The sequence below is a fragment of the Tiliqua scincoides genome, chromosome 14 (genome assembly GCF_035046505.1).
Source record: "Tiliqua scincoides isolate rTilSci1 chromosome 14, rTilSci1.hap2, whole genome shotgun sequence".
In the NCBI taxonomy this organism is placed as follows: Eukaryota; Metazoa; Chordata; class Lepidosauria; order Squamata; family Scincidae; genus Tiliqua; species Tiliqua scincoides.
Window position 1 is genome coordinate 8,087,038 of NC_089834.1, and position 18,232 is coordinate 8,105,269.

An 18,232-nucleotide genomic window follows, 5' to 3' on the forward strand; every position below is an offset into this window, starting at 1 on the left:
CCTTCTTCCTATCCCAATCCCTATGGCTCTCTCTCTCTCTCTCTCTCTCTCTCTCTGGTGCCTTTCCAGTGCCCCCTCCCTTGCCCACCCACTCTCCCCCCACCCATCTGATTAAGGCTTCCTCCTGAGTCACTGACACGCGTTCTCTGTGACTTTTTCCCAACTCCTGCCTGGCCAGCCGCTCATTGGCTGGGGGGATGATGCTGCTCCTTCCCGATTGGCTGGAGGGGAGGAGGGAGAGAAAGTTTCCCAACTTGTCGGACGGCGGGAGGCTGTGGCATCCCCTATATAAAGGTCCCCGCTGGCTGGGAGCCTGCAGAGAGCGCTCGGCGACCTGATCGCAGCGGGGGGAGCAGCCAGTGGAGAAGAGGCGCAGCTCAGCATCCTCCCAGAGGCGCGCAAGCGGTGCATCGGTGTGCAAGCGGTGCGCAAGTGTCCCAAGCGGTGCGCAAGTGGTGCGTCGGTGCTCAAGCAGCGCGTAAGTGGTGCATCGGTGCGCAAGCGGTGCGCAAGTGTCCCAAGCGGTGCGCAAGTGGTGCATCGGTGCTCAAGCAGCGCGTAAGTGGTGCAGCGGTGCGCAAGCGGTGCGCAAGCGGAGCATCGGTGCCCAAGGAGTACCCAAGCGACGCATCGGTGCGCGAGCGGCGCATCGGACGCGGCGATGGCTCTGGCGGCGCTGGAGATCCTGGGCCTGAGCCTGTGCGTGCTGGGCTGGGCGGGCTCGATCCTGGTGACGGCGCTGCCCATGTGGCAAGTGCCAGCCTTCATCGACAGCAACATCGTGGTGGCGCACACCACCTGGGAGGGCCTGTGGATGGCCTGCGTGGTGCAGAGCACCGGGCAGATGCAGTGCAAGGTCTTCGACTCGGTGCTGGCGCTCAAGCCCGAGCTGCAAGCCAGCCGCACCCTGATGGTGGTGGGCGTGCTGCTGGGGCTGGTGGCGCTGCTGGTGACGGTGGTGGGGGCCCAGTGCACCACCTGCCTGCGCACGGGCAAGCTCAAGGCCTGGGTGGCGGCCGTGGGGGGCGCCCTCTTCGTGGTCTGCGGGCTGCTGGTGCTCATCCCCCCCTCCTGGTTCGCCCACATCATCATCCGCAACTTCTACGATCCCACCGTGCCAGCCGGGCAGAAGAGGGAGATGGGCGCGGCGCTGTACCTGGGCTGGGCGTCCGCCGCCCTCCTCCTCGTGGGGGGCGCCCTCATCTGCTGCCCCTGCGCCCAGAGGGACCAGATCTCCCCCTTCCCGGCCAAGTACTCCGCCCCCCGCCGCCCCGCCGCCGCCTCCACCGCCAACGGGGACTACGACAAGAAGAACTACGTCTGAACGCGGCTGCGGACCCGGGTCAGAGCATCCCTCCAAACACCAGCCGCATTCCCACGCCCCCTGCGCATCTCGCTTTGGAGAACCACTCCTGGAGGCTGCCACCCTAGCCACACTTTCCCGGGAGCAAGTCCCACTGGACGCAACAGGACTGACTTCTGAGTAGACACGCCGAGGATTGGCCCCCTCCCCAAGACGGCTAGGAAGCCCTCATCGCGATTGAGGCCCCTGCTTGAGATTCCAAGCTACATAACTCTTTCCCCTGATTGCTTCCGGACTGGAACTGAACTGAGGCTTCGATCCTATCCATGCTTTCCTGGGAGTAAGCTCCACTGACTACAATGGGACTTACTTCTGAGTAGGCAGGCATAGAATTAGGAGCTTCCCCAAGTCCCCCAAGGCTGCTGAACTGGAACTGAACTAAGGCTGCAATCCTGTCCACACTTTCCTGGGAGGAAGCTCCATTGACTACAGTTGGACTTACTTCTGAGTAGACAGGCATAGGCTTGGGCCCTGAGTTCCCTGTCCCTTCTGGACTGGAACTGAACTGAGTTGCTTCTGAACTGGGACCAGTCTGTGACATTTTAACGCCTGCCTCTTAACCTCCTTTGAGATTGTATGCAGATCAAGAACTTGCATCCTGATTTTGTTTCTTGTTCAAAAAGAAACCTGCTTTTGGGGGGGTCAGGTGGGTGTTAGAAACAGGTGTTTCAATTGAAGCCATGTCCAACCTTGTTCCGACCAGTCAAGCCCCTGCTTGGAGGTTCTGGCTTCTCCCCCAGCCAAAGGGATTGCATTGGATTTCTTAAGTGTTGCTTTTTAATGTTAAGATGCAAAAATGTGGTTGTGATGATCCACTTCGTTTGACCGGGAAGAAATCAGTGTCGCATTTGCTAAATCAAATTCTTCTGTGCCTGGGCTTGGATTCCACCCTTTGGGTGGTTGGTGAAATTGTAGGGGGCCATGTGGGGCAATGAGAAGAGGGATTCAGCATTCGTAGGGCAGTGATGTGCTGTGTAGGGCCCGGCAGATGTCACGAAATATCAAACAGTGGGGCTTTCAGGTTGTACAGAATTCTTCAGCAGAGAGATGGCAAGGGAAATTTTGGGTGGGTGGGTGGGTGTGTGGATAGGAGAAGGGGCCGCGTCTTATGTGGTCTGTAAAATCAAAAGATGGAGGTATTTATGGAGGGGGTTTACAGGCTTAGATGTGTCTCTGAAAGCTGTAAGTTTGAATGCACATACATACAAGGTTGCTTAGACAGAGGAAACAAACACTGGTTGCGTGTCCCATTCTCTCTTCCCCCCCAATATTTTGGAAAGAGACAGTCTAGTTAACTCAGTCCCATCTCCAGGACTAGCTTGAAACTTGCAGGTTGACCAGCTTTGTGGCCCAGTGCTTTGAACCGAACTTGAAGTCGATGGGGATTTGAGCAGGGCTACTCTGGAGTAAGCGGCTCACACGCTCACACACCCCTCTGTGATGGGATTTCCTTCCTATCTGTTTTGGCAAAAGTTGTAGTTTCAGTGCATGATGCAATGTAATGATTAAGACTCAAGTTCGGGGGACCAGGAGTTATGAGTTTCAGACCAGGCACTTAAAAAAAAAAATGACCAGTTCAGTATTCATAAACTTCTTCTTTTCGCTGCAAAAGTAAAAATCCATCCCAGTTTTAAAACTGGTTGGGTCATCTGTTGGTCTGAGTTTTGATAGCCAATGAAAATGTTGACCCGGCTGTAAGCATTCGACATCTTTGCGGTGGCGCAAAGCCTAATTCACGTCTGTGGCATTTGCTCGGGAGACAGCAGTGGTACTGGATTTTATATAGCTCATCCCATAACTTGATCCTCTGTCATCATGAGCAGTGTTTCCAAATCAAAGACCTGTATGTAATTTATGTGTGTATGTGTATATACTGTATATATACCATCTATTTATATATTATGACTGCATGTCTTTCTCTTTGTGTTTTTCTTTAAAAAAAAAATGATGACGCTGAAGTAAAGAGAACCATTTGCTCAGGTAGCATAAACTTTACCAACTGCCCCTATGTCTGGATTTGTTGGGGGGGGGGGGTCTGGGTCCTATTTTTTTTTTACCTTCTTTTTCCTGCTGCTTACAGAATCTGGGTGGCAAGGGTGCCAAATGTAGCCACCTATAATTCTTTAACCTACTGTCCAGAGGCTGAAGTGGTGGGAGAGTTGGGTACCTCTGTATCAGTGTTGGGGTGTCACCCAGCTTCCGCAGCCCCCCCTTTCTTGAATCCAAATCCTTGTTTAATTTCAAGACCTGAAACTGTGGTTTGGCCCTGCAAGGCGACCACAAGCTCCATTCCAGAGAGGCTGGGTGTCTGGCAGTCCTGGTCGCTGGCATCCACAGCCTGGCTTCCTGGAAGAAAACAAGCCGCAGAAGCATTTCTTTTGTTCCTTGCTTTTGTTTGCATGTGTGCCCCTGTCCAGCTTTGTGCCAGGGTCAGAAATCCTCCCGAAGAAGAAAAAGAGCTTACCCAGTAGAGTACAAATCCACAAGACTGAGGGACAGTAGTTGTGTCAGAGCCTGATCCTGCCTGCACATTATATCCAGGTAGAGCGCCAAGGTTTGAACCAACCTGATTGTTTCCACCACTGTAAGAAGGGGTAATAGGGGGTGGGTGCGTTAGTCTGCAGCTGTGGTTCTCACATTTAGCACCGGGACCCGCTTTTTAGAATGAGAATCTGTCAGGACCCACCAGAAGTGATGTCATGACCGGAAGTGACATCATCAAGCAGGAACATTTTTAAGAATCCTAGGCTGCAATCCTACCCAGGATTAAGTCCTATTAACTATCATTGTTCAAAGAATATACCTAGTGGCTTGTTAAAAGTACAGATCTGTCACATTTTCCCAAATGCAGTCGCATCCCATGGTGGCATCAAGTCTAATATATTAAAAATAAAATATCGAAATAAATGGGGACCCACCTGGAATTGGCTCCCAACCCACCTCGTAGGTCCCGACCCACAGTTTGAGAAACGCTTGTCTACAGTGTCATCCTCCCCAAGTCTCTAAAACTGCAGAGTGTTAGTTACATTGCAATTCCCCCTTATAGTTACAAGTGGAAAAAGCAGGGACTCTCAAAATCTACAAGCAACATACATTGGAAATGTCCAAAGCAATCATGGTAAGATTGCTGCCATCTTCTTAAAGGCAAACACCCACCTCCCCAAAAAGAGACATGCCACAACACAAATTGGTTATCTTTTCATGCCCTTCAACCCTCCCTCCCTGCTTTTTGTTTCACTCTTTTGTAATTAGATCTCTTATAAAATGATGGGCGCAGAACTGTCTTGGTTCAACCAAAGCAAACCAGGAATTGACTACCGTGCTGCATTTTAAAATGAAAGATGAAGCTTCTAGTCCATATCAGGGACGGTGGGCAGTTTGAGGTTAATTACTACAGAACCTAAAGCTGTACATTTGGGTGGATTTGTGTGTGCGACATCAAGTGGGGAAGGGCAGGGAGTTGTGGGGGGAGGCAGGGAGGATCAAAGCACCATCCCTTCCTTCCTAGAAATTCTCACACACACCCCCCCCCCCCCAGCATTGTGTAGCAGAGAAACAGTGCTGGGGAAACCCAGGTGCAAGTAGCCTTCCAGCCTGAGTTACACCAAAGGGGTTAGTCACAGTTGAGTGGTTGGTTTGTTGGCAACCTTCAGTCTGGAAAGACTATGGTAGAAGCCTACAGCACCCGGTATTCCCAGGCGGTCTCCCATCCAAGTACTAACCAGGCCTGACCCTGCTTAGCTTCCCAGATCAGACAAGATTGGGAGATAGTGTTCAGTATAGGGAGATGGCTGGCAACCTTCAGTCTGGAAAGACTATGGTAGAAGCCTACAGCACCCGGTATTCCCAGGCGGTCTCCCATCCAAGTGCTAACCAGGCCTGACCCTGCTTAGCTTCCAAGATCAGAGGAGATCGGGAGATAGTGTTCAGTATAGGGAGATGGCTGGCAACCTTCAGTCTTGAAAGACTATGGTAGAAGCCTACAGCACCCAGTATTCCCAGGCGGTCTCCCATCCAAATACTAACCAGGTCTGACCCTGCTTAGCTTCCAAGATCAGTCGAGATTGGGCATGTGCAGGGTAAGTAGAATTTCTGTTTTCCCCTTTTGCAATAAGGGGGTTATAATACTTTGCCGTAGAGATTACAACAGGAGCATGTAAGTGGCAAAAGCTAGGTATTGTTCTTATTAGATGAGCTCATTGCAATCCTCTCTTGCTTGGTGGTCACATGCCAACCCACCCCTTGCGACAAGGCTGTGCACTCTTGGCACAAACAGGAAATATTTTGAATTTTACCATTGCAACTTTTCAAAACAGAAAACAATGTGAAGGTTAGTGTATTCTTAAGATATCTACAGTGTGGGAGGGGAATCAATCTATCAAGTTCAACGCTTCATTTTCAACTGTGACATTAGCAACTCATGCTTGTTCAAAAAGTAGAGAACTTTGTGTTGGCTTCTTCCTAAGCTTTGTGACCACTTGCCCTAAGCTCAGACAACACTGACCATGTGACTGGTCCCAGGGCTGCTTTGCAACCATGGCATCTGGCTTCATTCAAATTTTGGAACTATAATTTACAAGCCCAAAGTGTTTTGCAGAGCCGGCCCATTCGTGAGGTCAACTGAGATGGATGGTCAGGGGGTGCCCACTAATGTTTACCTATCACCTTCTTGCAAGGGGGTTTGGGGAACTTGGCTTGTGGATTTTGACTTGCATTGTCCAGACAAGACCCCGCAGATCTAGTTCAAACCTGTCTGGGCAACAAAGGGAAATGCAGCCCTCAGCAAGCAAAGGGGAAACAGGAAATACTCTGTCATGTTAGTGGCAGAATGTTTAAGGAAGCAGATTTCCTCTTCCTGCCCAGAGGTGTATTTGGTGTGCATCTGTTCTTGGGAATATATGCCACAGCCCCCTTTTCTATTCCTAACAGTTGCACTGGACGTTTTTTTCCCATGCATGACATAAACAAAAGCCCCCCTCCCCCCAGCAAGCCCTACACACACACACACAAGAAGCCAATAGCATCTGGGTAAATATAGGACCCAATCTCTTCCAACTTTCCAGTACCCATGCAGCTGTGCCAACAGGGCATGTGCTTCATACTGCAGGGAGGGCAGTCAGGTTTTTCCCTTACCCCAGGGCTGCATTGCTGCTGCATCAGCCCTGGAAAGTTGGACAGGATTGGGCCCATTGTATGTTTGGGGGACCCGTCCAACACACAATCTCCTTTTTACTTCTCCTGCTTCTGTTGTGGTCCGGTGCATCAGAGCATGCGTCTCTAGAAAAAGGATGGAAGAATGGTACTAACAAGAGCCCACGTAGGTTGGCACTGTGCTGTTGTAATTCTGTTTTGTTTTTTTTAAAGTCAAATTTTCTGTGTGTGCTGGGAAAGTACAAGTGGATGCTGACAACATGTGAATCTCTCATAAAGAGAGATGGCGTAGAGTTCTGAATTTGGATTTAGTCCTGAAAGACCCAGGTTCAACTCCCTGCTCAGCCATGAAGCTTCCTGGGTGACCCTGGGCCAACCACGCTTTCTCTCTCTCAGTCTCGCCTACCTCACAGGGTCGTTGTGAGGACAAAAGGAGGGAAAGTACCATGTGCACTGTCCTGAGCTCCTTGGAGGAAAGGCGGTATACAAAGGTGAAAGATAAACAAAGGGTGAGTGAATGAAATGGGATGATCCCAGATCAATCACTCTGCCCAAAAGTATCAAAGCATGAAATGCTGTCCTTGGTTGGATTTATCTGATGATCCCAGATTCTAATATTGCAACAGACAAAAGAATAACTTCTCTCCTATCACACCATGCACTGCTTTATAAGTCACAAACATGTTCCCCCTTAATCACCTTTCTTATGGGCTAAAAAGACTCAGACAGTGTCGCTTTCCTTCATGCTGAATGGATGCTCCAGGCAATGGATCATTGGGGTTGCTTCCTGCCACAAAGCTTATCTGGCTAGGTTTTCAGTTATAAGATCTCACCAATTTCACAGTCATTTTCTACCACTGCACCACAGCACATTGGTGTGCTCTGAATGGTCTGCAGGTGTGCTACGGGAGTCTGGGGGAGGGTCATTTATCAGTAGGGTCATCGGGGGATATAAGCCCCTGGCCCGCAATGTGGTGGGCCTTGTCAATTGTCCAAAAACTGTGTGTCTTGACATTATTAGTTCGCTGTGATTGTGCGATGAGATGAAAAGGGTTGGAAATTGCTGTTCTATATGGTTGCTTTTCCTGTTATTTTATTTTTATGGCTTTGTCACCGTTTTCTTATAGCTGCTTCCCTCCAGGGGTTTTATTGTTTTACAGCTCTTAGATTTGTTGGCCACCCTTGTGAGACTCCCCCCCCCCCGAAGAATGGGATATTGTCCTTTCAAACAAATCAAGGAATGCAATTTAGGGTGCAATCCTAACCCCTTATGTCAGTGCTTTCCAGCACTGACGTAAGGGCAATGCAGCCCTGAGGAAAGGGAACAAACATTTCCTTACTTTGAGGAGGCCTCCGTGAGTGACACCCAACTGCAGGATGCAGCACATGTCCCATTGGCACCGCTATGCCAGTGCTGAGAAGCACTGACATAAGGGGTTAGGATTGTGCCCTTAATTGCCTTTATATGTGTCTGGCTGGGAGACATGCACGCATTTTTTACTGTGTCTGCGAGCCACCCTTGATTCATATACAAGTCCAATGGGCTTTTGCAATAGGTCTTAATGGGTGATCTCGGGGTGCAGAGAGGGCTTCCATGCAGTGTGGGTACAAACTGCAAGAGAAGAGGTTCTGATTGGACATCAGGAAGACATTCTTGATGGTCAGGGTGGTTTTGCAGGGGAACAGATTGCCAAGGGAGGTGGTGGCTTCTCCCTCACTGGAGATCTTCAAGCAGAGACTCTACAGGCACTTGCGGGGGATGTTACAGGACAGCGGTGCCCAAACTGGAGACTGCTGCATGATGGGAAAGGTATCCCCGATGTGACTGGCGCTTACCATTCCGCCACGGAGCCATTCTTCCCCACTGCTGATCTTCCCCAAACTAGAACATAAGAACATAAGAACAGCCCCACTGGATCAGGCCATAGGCCCATCTAGTCCGGCTTCCTGTATCTCACAGCGGCCCACCAAATGCCCCAGGGAGCACACCAGATAACAAGAGACCTGCAAGGCATTCTGGGAATTGTAGTTAAGAACATAAGAACAGCCCCACTGGATCAGGCCATAGGCCCATCTAGTCCAGCTTCCTGTATCTCACAGCGGCCCACCAAATGCCCCAGGGAGCACACCAGATAACAAGAAGACCTGCAAGGCATTCTGGGAATTGTAGTTAAGAACATAAGAACAGCCCCACTGGATCAGGCCATAGGCCCATCTAGTCCAGCTTCCTGTATCTCACAGCGGCCCACCAAATGCCCCAGGGAGCACACCAGACAACAAGAGACCTCATCCTGGTGCCCTCCCCTACATTTGGCATTCTGACTTAACCCATTTCTAAAATCAGGAGGTTGCGCATACACATCATGGCTTGTACCCCATAATGGATTTTTCCTCCAGAAACTCGTCCAATCCCCTTTTAAAGGCGTCTAGGCTAGACGCCAGCACCACATCCTGTGGCAAGGAGTTCCACAGACCGACCACACGCTGAGTAAAGAAATATTTTCTTTTGTCTGTCCTAACCTGCCCAACACTCAGTTTTAGTGGATGTCCCCTGGTTCTGGTATCATGTGAGAGTGTAAAGACTATACTCCACTTCTGTCTGGATGTCCAGGTGCAGTGGGGTGACGGAATTTGGAACCGGGGGAGACCGGCTCCCCTGCGGAACGGTAAGCACTGTTCACATGGGGGAGGGAAAAAGCAGGGTGCTGTTTCTGGCTCATGGGCTGGAGCCTGGAGAGTCCTGCTCAAAGATTTCCTGCTACAGGCAGTGGGTCCCTTCCAGCTCTGTGATCCTAGGTGGAAAATTTTGGTCCTATGGAAAGTGGCAGCAGTCCGTCTTGTTCTGTGCTCTGGGTGGAGGTTTCATAGAATCAGTTGGAAGGTGCCCACGTTAGCCTTCAGTTACACAGGAGTGAGTGACACATTCAGTCAAAGGCTCATCATTGATAAAAAAACTTCCCATGGCAAAAGAGAAGCCTTTAAGATTGCTTGAATACTCAAGGCTTGTTTTACTACTCCCCCCCTCCCAGTCCTGTACAGAATGAGGCCTTCTGCAATGGATCAGCCCACCAACCTGCATTGTCTTCAGGGCATTTTAGGGTCTGATTTATACACACAGCTTTCCTGTCCCAGCCCTCTACGTCCCTTGTGCTCACTGAGTCATGTCAATTGTTCTTACAGGAATCCAAGCCTTTACTGCCATGAAATTCAGCCTCACACCAGGAAACCTCCACATATTCTTGAAAGCCCTATGCAGCCATCCTGCCCAACATCATATCTTCTTACTAGGTCAGATTGCCCTTGCTGCCTAAACAGAACTCCAAAAGCAGTGTTTGGGGGGTGGGGGGAGGACAAAGCTCTAAGTTGTCCCTATGGTGTGTTTTCCCATGCCTCCCCAAGATTGATAGCAGTGGGCAATCAATTGGGTAAGAGGCACTTTTTCAAGTGGGTGCTCCTTTTTTTTAGCAGGGGGAGAGTCACTGGCCCACCTCACCCCAGCACTGTCTGTTCTAGTGGCTGTCTGCTGGTATTCATTTGCATCCTTTTAGATTGTGAGCCCTTTTGGGACAGGGAGCCATTTAGTTATTTGATTTTTCTCTGTAAACCGCTTTGTGAACTTTTAGTTGAAAAGCGGTATATAAATACTGTTAATAATAATAATAATAATAACTGTTCCTCCCACCCCCTGCACCAGCCCATGGAAGCTTCTTATAGATGCCTCCTGATGACGCAACAATCTTTATGGGATGTTCCTATTTACAGAGTGGGGAACTGTGCACTGGGCTGACACAAATCTCTTGGCCAAGACATACCATCCCAACACCTGCCCACTGGGCCACGCTACTCCCACAGCACCATGGCGTGGGCAGAGACATGAGGGACAAGCAAAGAGGTGAAGGCTCACTGTACTGACTTGGGGGCAGTGGGACTTTTACCCCATGTATAAAATTATGCAAGGGATGGATAGAGGGATTTTTTTTTTTCCCCTACTGCACAAAACCAGAACCAGGGGACAACCACTAAAACTGAGTGTTGGGAGAGTTAGAATATACAAAAGAAAATATTTACGCAGTGCGTGATTAATCTGTGGAACTCCTTGCTGTAGGATGTGGCGATGGCACCTGAAGGCCTAGATGCCTTTCAAAGTGGGACAGATTGAGAGAGGAAAAATCCATCGCAGGTTACCAACCATGATGGGTATATGCAACCTCCTGGTTCGTGACATGGGTTACCTTAGAATGCCAGGTATATGGGAGCGGCGCAAGGATGCAGGTATCTTGTTGTCTTCTGTGCTCCTGAGGCATCTGGTGGGCCACTGTGAGATACAAGAAGCTCATGATGGGCCTTTGGCCTGATCCTGCAGGGTGCTTCTGATGTTCCTACGAGCACTGGAAACATCACCATGTTCACATTTTGTAGTGTAGGTGTGGTTAGGAAACTCGACTCCCTACAAAAGTGCATGAAGAAAGGCACATCTCTAGAAGGCCTCTTCCAGGTCAGTGTTGGCAGCGCACCCAGCACCGCCGGAGCCTCATCCGAGAACTTTGGTTTTACAGGCGTGCTTTTTCCGAACATCCTGCTGCCGTGGCATCTCCTTCATTCGAAGAAGGATATCTGGTGCCTTCGCCAGGATAACCTTCCCCGCTCTCCACCCAGCTCCAGCCCTTTAGGTTGAAGCAGCCACCTTTCATTTTTTTAACAGAAATAAATGCAGCTGTGGCCTCCAAACAGATGACACAATGAATAAGCGGGTCGTGGCGGATGATTAGAGTGATTTCTTGGGGCCGCATTTCCTGCAATTATGTCTTTGGAGGTGGCTGCCAAGAATATGGCCCACCAGACCCTGTTGCCGGGTCTGATTTTGCATCTGTGTTTTTTTTTCCTTACCCCTCCACATTTTAAATATAACCCACAATGCAGTTTGTTTACACTACCCGGGGAGCACAGCGCAACTCCCATGTCTATTCAGTTCACTTTCTGCGGAGCAATTGTCTTGCCCCCAAATACCAGCAGCAGTGCATTCAAACATGGTACTTACACAACAGGGCTGGTCCCAAACTTCCAGGTGCCCAAGCAGGCGCACACAATTTCACCTCCTCCATACTCAAATGGGCACTTTTCCACCATTTAACTCCGTGGAATTCCATGCACAGCAAGTCAAGGGAATTCAGAGACACCTACCATTGAGATGGAAGCAATTCACACTGACGGGCTATGCTTGGTTGGTTTTGGTTGAATTCTTTTTTTTTTTTTTTTGAAGGCACCAGTCAAGGGCTGCAGAAGGAGCACAAATATCTAAAACAGGGGTGCTCACACTTTTTTGGCTCGAGAGCTACTTTGAAACCCAGCAAGGCCCGGAGATCTACCAGAGTTTTTTTTTACAATGTTCGCGCCATCATAACATATAACATTTATGTGTACAATGTATGTTGGTGTACCTTGAGCCCCACTGAGTATAACAGGACTTACTCCTGAGTAGACATGCCTAGGATTAGGCTGTGAGGCTGCAATCCTAGCCACACTTACCTGGGAGTAAGCCCCATTGAGTACAATGGGCCTTTCTCCCGGCATTTCCTCCCAGAGGCACCTGAAAGGGGGGGGGTCGGCACTCCGCGATCTACTCATTTTGCCTCGCGATCTACCGGTAGATCGCGATCCACCTATTGAGCACCCCTGATCTAAAAGATATTCCCTCCATGCTCAGAAAAACTGACCTTGCAGAAGGAGACCAAGGGCAATTCCATATGGCTAGGGGGTTTAATCTAGGATGATCTTAGTTCTTGCACACAGTCCTCAGTTTGAACAGTTCATTCAGTATCATCACAAAAGAAAATTTCTTTAGCCGGTGTGCGGAACTCATTGCCACAGGATGTGGTGATGGCACCTGGCCTAGATGTCCCTTTAAAAGGGGATCGGATGGATTTTTGGAGGAAAGGTCCATCACAGGTTACAAGCCATGATGGGTATGCACAACCTCTGGGTTTTAGCAGCAGCTTGTCTCTGAACACTAGATGCAAGGGAGCAGCCACAGGATATGGGTATCTTGTGTGCTCAGAGGCATCTCATGGGCCACTGAAGATACTGGAAGCTGGCCTAGATAGGACTTTGGCCAGATCTGCCAGGGCTCTTCTTATCTACAGAGGGAAGGACAGTGGTGCAGGGGTGCAGCATCTGTTTTGCTCATAGAAGGCCCTGGTTTAAGTCCTCGAAGCTTCTGCTAGGAGAGAAAAAAAAACTTCCTGCATTGGTGGATCTTCCAAGATAAATACCAAATCATCCGCAAATGCTTGTAATTTGTATTCCTCACTTTTAATTTTGAGCAGTTTCATCCTGTCCTCTTCTCTTATTACATTATTCAATATTTCTAGTGTCAAAATAAACAACAATGGTGAAAGTGGACAACCTTGTCTTACTCCTTGTTGAATGTTGATCTCTCTCCTCAATTCTCCATTCACTCTTATCTCTTTGTTTCAGTTCTTTAACTGTGTCAAAGAACAAGCAGCAATTATGGGACTCAACAGCTCCTAATGACATGACTGGAGCTCAGTCTGCAATCAAGTGAAAGGTTACCCCAATCAAATTCATTGTCCTCCCAATGCTGAACACCTCTTAATGTTTCCTGTTGGCAAGAGGGAGATCCCTTGAAAGCCAGAGGCTTTCAAGGCAGCACGGACCGTTAAGGCACCACAATGGAACTGGCCCTCGTCCTGACGCCTGAGCGGTTGCAATCTTGCCAGGATTATTGGCCCAGCTTCAGCTGGGGTGCAGTTGCAGACCCTTCCTCGCAAAAGCAGATCTGGACACAGTGACCCATGTTTTGGGCCACATCTTGATGGGAGTATTTTGCAAGAAACAGGAGCTTCCCTTAACTAATGTTTGGACATTGTAATTGATTCAGGATGTGGTGGATTGCAAGGGTAGGGGGGGAGGACACCATTTTCATCCTCCAAGAATCACAATGGCTCCTGTTCCATTTCTGGACCCAATTCAAAGAGCTACCTGTTACCTTTCAAGCCCTACATGATTCAGATCCTTGGCACCTTAACGATCATCTTCTTCCATATGAATCTACTCATCCACTAAGTCAGTGCTTCCCAAAATCCCCCGGCTCACAATGCGCCCCTGCACTGCAAACACACTGCACATCTCCCAGAAGTAATTGGTAAATACATCATTGCCATTTACTTCTGGGTTTGGAGATCACAACACAAGCTATAAGAGGCTTGGGACCAGCTTTTCCAAGTGCGTGAAAACCATGTGCAGGAGCTCAGTTCACTGCACCTCCTACCACTGTCTATAGTGCCATATCATGGTCTCACTGTTGGCTGGCAGGTGACTCGCAATGCCCTTGCGCGTTCTCCACGCCTTCCTTGGGAGCCACACCTTACAGATTGGGGTCCTCTGTACTAAGTTCTTGAGGGGAGCCTCTGCTATGTGAGCTCACATTGCTGACATCTGCATCAGTCCTACGTGCAAAAATGCCAGACACCAGCCCATCCACTGATCAACTGGTTACGTTCTGATGTCTCCAATTTGGATTGTTAACTGAGCATCTGTTTGGGCTTTTCCAAGTCGGCAGTGTTGCGGGCTGTAAAATTCCACTTGGGATACAGGGACCTGCCCGTATCCCACAGCCAGAATTCCACAGGATGACACAAATCTTGGGTATAATAAAAAGAGAGAGAGAGAGAGAGAACAAGCCCTTCTTGTTGGCAGGACTTTGCGTTATCTCCCAAAGTGATTTGTAAACACTGCAGTCTTAAAAAAACAAAACACAACACACACCAGACTAAGTGGAGATTAGATAGGAAAGGTCAGAAACTCTTAATCACAAGGCTGACAAGCATCTGATTAAAACACCCAGACTTCTGAAAAAGGTATGCTACATTTGCAACACAACTCACAAACCACTGAGATAAGGAAGACCCAGCAAATTCCTGGCATCTGAACTACCTGCCCTTTCCCATCTTGCTCAGAAGTAGGAGCCCACTCAAAAAAATGATGTTGCGTATTCTTTACAATCTGGATTTCACCTTCAAAATACGGAAGTTCTACACAAGATGTTTCTTGTGTAGGCAAACCACAAAAAAAAAAGCAACTGTAAACATCTGAGGGATGCCATTTAACCGAGGGGGCTCATTTTGCCATAAGTTGAAAAAATATTAACAATTGTGGTTATGTGCATTCCTTCTTTCGTGATATAAACACACAGCAATCTTATGCATGTTTACTCAGGAGTAAGTCCCACTGCGTCCCATAGGGCTTATGCCTTGGTAAGTGTGCACAGGATTGCAACCCAACGCTCACACCTGGGCGTAACTACCACTGATTGCCGTGGGGCTGGCTGGCTTCCGAGTAGAGGCGCATAAAATTGCACTGCAGACTGACTAGGCCAGTGGGGTAAAACAGGTCTACTAATTTAATGCATGTCTACGCAGAAGTAAAACCCATGGTCCCATCCTATATGTACTTACCTGGGGGTGGGTTCCACTAAACTCAATGAATTTTATTGCCAAGTAGACATACATAAAATATATTTGCTAAATTTTTATCCTACTTTCCCCCCCCCAAGGGTATACAAAGCAAATGAATCCAATTTAAACCACATTTAAAACAATCAATACAGTATATCATTAAATATCCTAAAACATCTAAACGTTTAAAAATCGCAATAAAACACCAATCCAACAGCAGACACTTTTTTAAAAAAAGGGTAAAACCTATAAAATTGCAAAGTCCATTATTAAAAGGGCTTATTTAAAAAGGAACATCTTTAAATTGCACTCAAGTACAAGTTTTGCCGTAATGGCAGAGACAGTCTTCAGGGCGATCTTATGCATGTCTACTCAGAAGCCAGCCCCACTGAAATCAATGGTAGTTTCTCCCAGGTATGTGCACACTGCAGCCCTGACATATTGTACATTCCTACGCATGTAATAGTTCAGATTCACTGTATCCAGCGGCGCTTACTCCTAGGAAAGTGTATACAGGATTGCAGCCATAGTGTCCCAACTCAGATTGCGTAAAAGATGCTTTCCAGTGTTAGCAAAAGGCTTATTCAAGTGCCATTCAACAGAATACACTATGTCCTGATAGTGGGGAAAATGGAGCAAGCCAGCTAGCTTTGCCTGTCGTCCCGTCCCCGTCCTCCCCATAGATGCTCTCCTTAGCAAAACGCCTCCATCCTAGCCAGGTTCAGTGCTTGTCTGAAGATACTGCTTGAACCCAGGGTAGCTTCCTCCACATGACCGAGAAATCAAGGCACTGAGGGGCATCACTTCAGTGCTGACGACCTGAAAGCACTTGGTGGCTTCATTTCAGTGGGTCCATTATGGGATATAATGTGCCCTTGGAATCCATGGGGGATTGGTTCCAAAATCTGCATTGGGGGGGCAGGGTGCCAGTGCCACAAAAACTTGCCTAGGCCTCCTGAACACCTCTGAAAGTTACTCCCAGTTTGTGTTGGCAATTTTCTGTGACATCGGAGAGGCCCTCTGTAGCAGTCTTGGCATCTGTGGACACTTAAATCCGCAGATGCTAAGCTTCTATGAGGAGGGCCTACCTTACCTAAAGTTGCAGATGGATGGGAGGATTCTCAAACAAAGGAAGAGGGCTTACAGCTCGATGATCAGCCATCCCATAATAGCCAGTTCAGCACCAGTTCTAGAAAGTCTCAGACCCAGTGCAGGATCAGTTCTGTCTTTTCTCCTTAACTCCTAATAAGGACTGCAAATAATTAAGAGTGATCTATCAACTGTGTGTTATTACAGCAAACTGGGGGGGGGAGAATTTTCTGTGCCCCCGCCCCCATATAATCCTTGGGGAATGTTTCGGGTTGCAGTCAGACAGTACAAAATGGAATGCATATAAATATAATAAGGCATAAGCTGATTGGTTGAGAACTTGAACTATTTTTTTTTTAAAAGCCCAGCAACAGCCAAAAGTCTCAGTGTGAACAAGCCACCATAAAAAAAACACATTAATCTTTCCACAAAGGAAAGTTCAGACTTCTTGGCACACTTCCTGTGGCCAGTGGTTGCTACTCAGAAGTTAATAAGCTGGTGGAAATCAAGGTAATTCCTTTTATATTTGATTGACACACAGAAGAGGTGGCTTCGTGAAGGCGCTGCCAAAGCACCCTGTCTCTGACTTCCACTAGGGGGCGAAGTTGTTCCAATTGCTTCCCAGCAGAATTCTATGCATCAAGAAACACTTTCAAACAATGGTCTGCAACCCATTGATGTATTTTGCAGCGCTCAAGGGCTCAGCTGGGTAAGAAGCAGAATATCCATGGCTATTTTTATCATTTTATTCATGCCTTGTCTTTTAGTCTCAGCAAGCCAAGTGAACTCATGGCACAAAATTATGTGTACTTCGGAAGAGAATGGGTTATTGCCCCGAACTAGTGTATATTACTGATTACACAAGCCTGGAACGAGCTGGAATCCCTAGCATGTATGCACTGCTGAAACAGAGACGCCTGCGTTGGCTCGGTCATGTTGTGAGAATGGATGATGGCCGGATCCCAAAGGATCTCCTCTATGGTGAACTCGTGCAAGGAAAGCGCCCTACAGGTAGACCACAGCTGCGATACAAGGACATCTGCAAGAGGGATCTGAAGGCCTTAGGAGTGGACCTCAACAGGTGGGAAACCCTGGCCTCTGAGCGGCCCGCTTGGAGGCAGGCTGTGCAGCATGGTCTTTCCCAGTTTGAAGAGACACTTGGCCAACAGACTGAGGCAAAGAAGGAAGGCCCATATCCAGGGAGACAGACCAGGGACAGACTGCACTTGCTTCCGGTGTGGAAGGGACTGTCACTCCCGAATCGGCCCTTTCAGCTACACTAGATGCTGTTCCAGAACCACCTTTCAGAGCCCGATACCACAGTCTTTCGAGACTGAAGGTTGCCAACATGAACACAAGCCAACACACATTTTGCTTCCTTAAACGTTACACCAATTCCTGGGTATATCTGGGGTGCCGATTCCAAAAATGGCATCCGTTTTGCCCTATCCCGTCTAGTTTTGGAGAAACGGCATAGCCTCTTTAGTGAAGGGTTCAAGCAGCTTCCTCATGAGGAAGCCTACACCATGGCTTCCCCATGAGGAAGCTGCTTGAACCCTTCACTAAAGAGGCTATGCCGTTTCTCCAAAACTAGACGTGATAGGGCGAAACGGATGCCGTTTTTTGAATCTGCACCCCAAATTCATATCAAACCACCATAAAATTTGGGAAAAACTTTTCTGATCCTCAATTTTGTAGGCCTGTGTTACTAGTAGTGACGAAAAGAGAGCCAGTATGGCGAGTGGTTCTGGAGCTGGACAGACCTGGAAGATCCAGGTTCAAATCCCCACTCAGCCAACAAAGCTAACTGGGCGCGTCACTAGCCTCACCTAACCTCACAGGGTTTTGTGAGGAGAAAACGGGGGAACTCTGCAAACCACCCTGAGCTCCTTGGAGGAAGGGCAGCATAAAAAATGAATAAATAGATGGGATCCCAAGGGCAGCTTATATACGTAACCACACTTTGATTTTGACAGTGGTCAGATTCAGTTTACAGGCTCCAGTTCTACAATGATTTAGGGCTACTATCCTCTTCCGTCTCTATCTACCCCATGCATAATTTTATATGTACCTCAATCACATTCCCCCTCACTCTGCACTCCGGACTTCTCAAGCATTTCTCAACCAGCAGTATTTGTACCACCAGTGGTACCTG

General features: G+C 48.4%; 1 protein-coding gene across 1 annotated transcript; it reads left to right on the forward strand.

Annotated features, from left to right (window-relative positions):
* Positions 1–364: 364 nt before the first annotated feature.
* Positions 365–2,413, forward strand: CLDN5 (claudin 5). The gene has a single exon (XM_066609772.1). It carries the CDS (start codon positions 662–664, stop codon positions 1,322–1,324), a length of 663 nt encoding a protein of 220 aa, XP_066465869.1. The 5' UTR covers positions 365–661; the 3' UTR covers positions 1,325–2,413.
* Positions 2,414–18,232: the final 15,819 nt, after the last annotated feature.

What these genes read in the sequence shown, in the direction of transcription:
- CLDN5 (XM_066609772.1), top strand. Translation starts at nt 662, where the DNA reads ATGGCTCTGGCGGCGCTGGAGATCCTGGGCCTGAGCCTGTGCGTGCTG.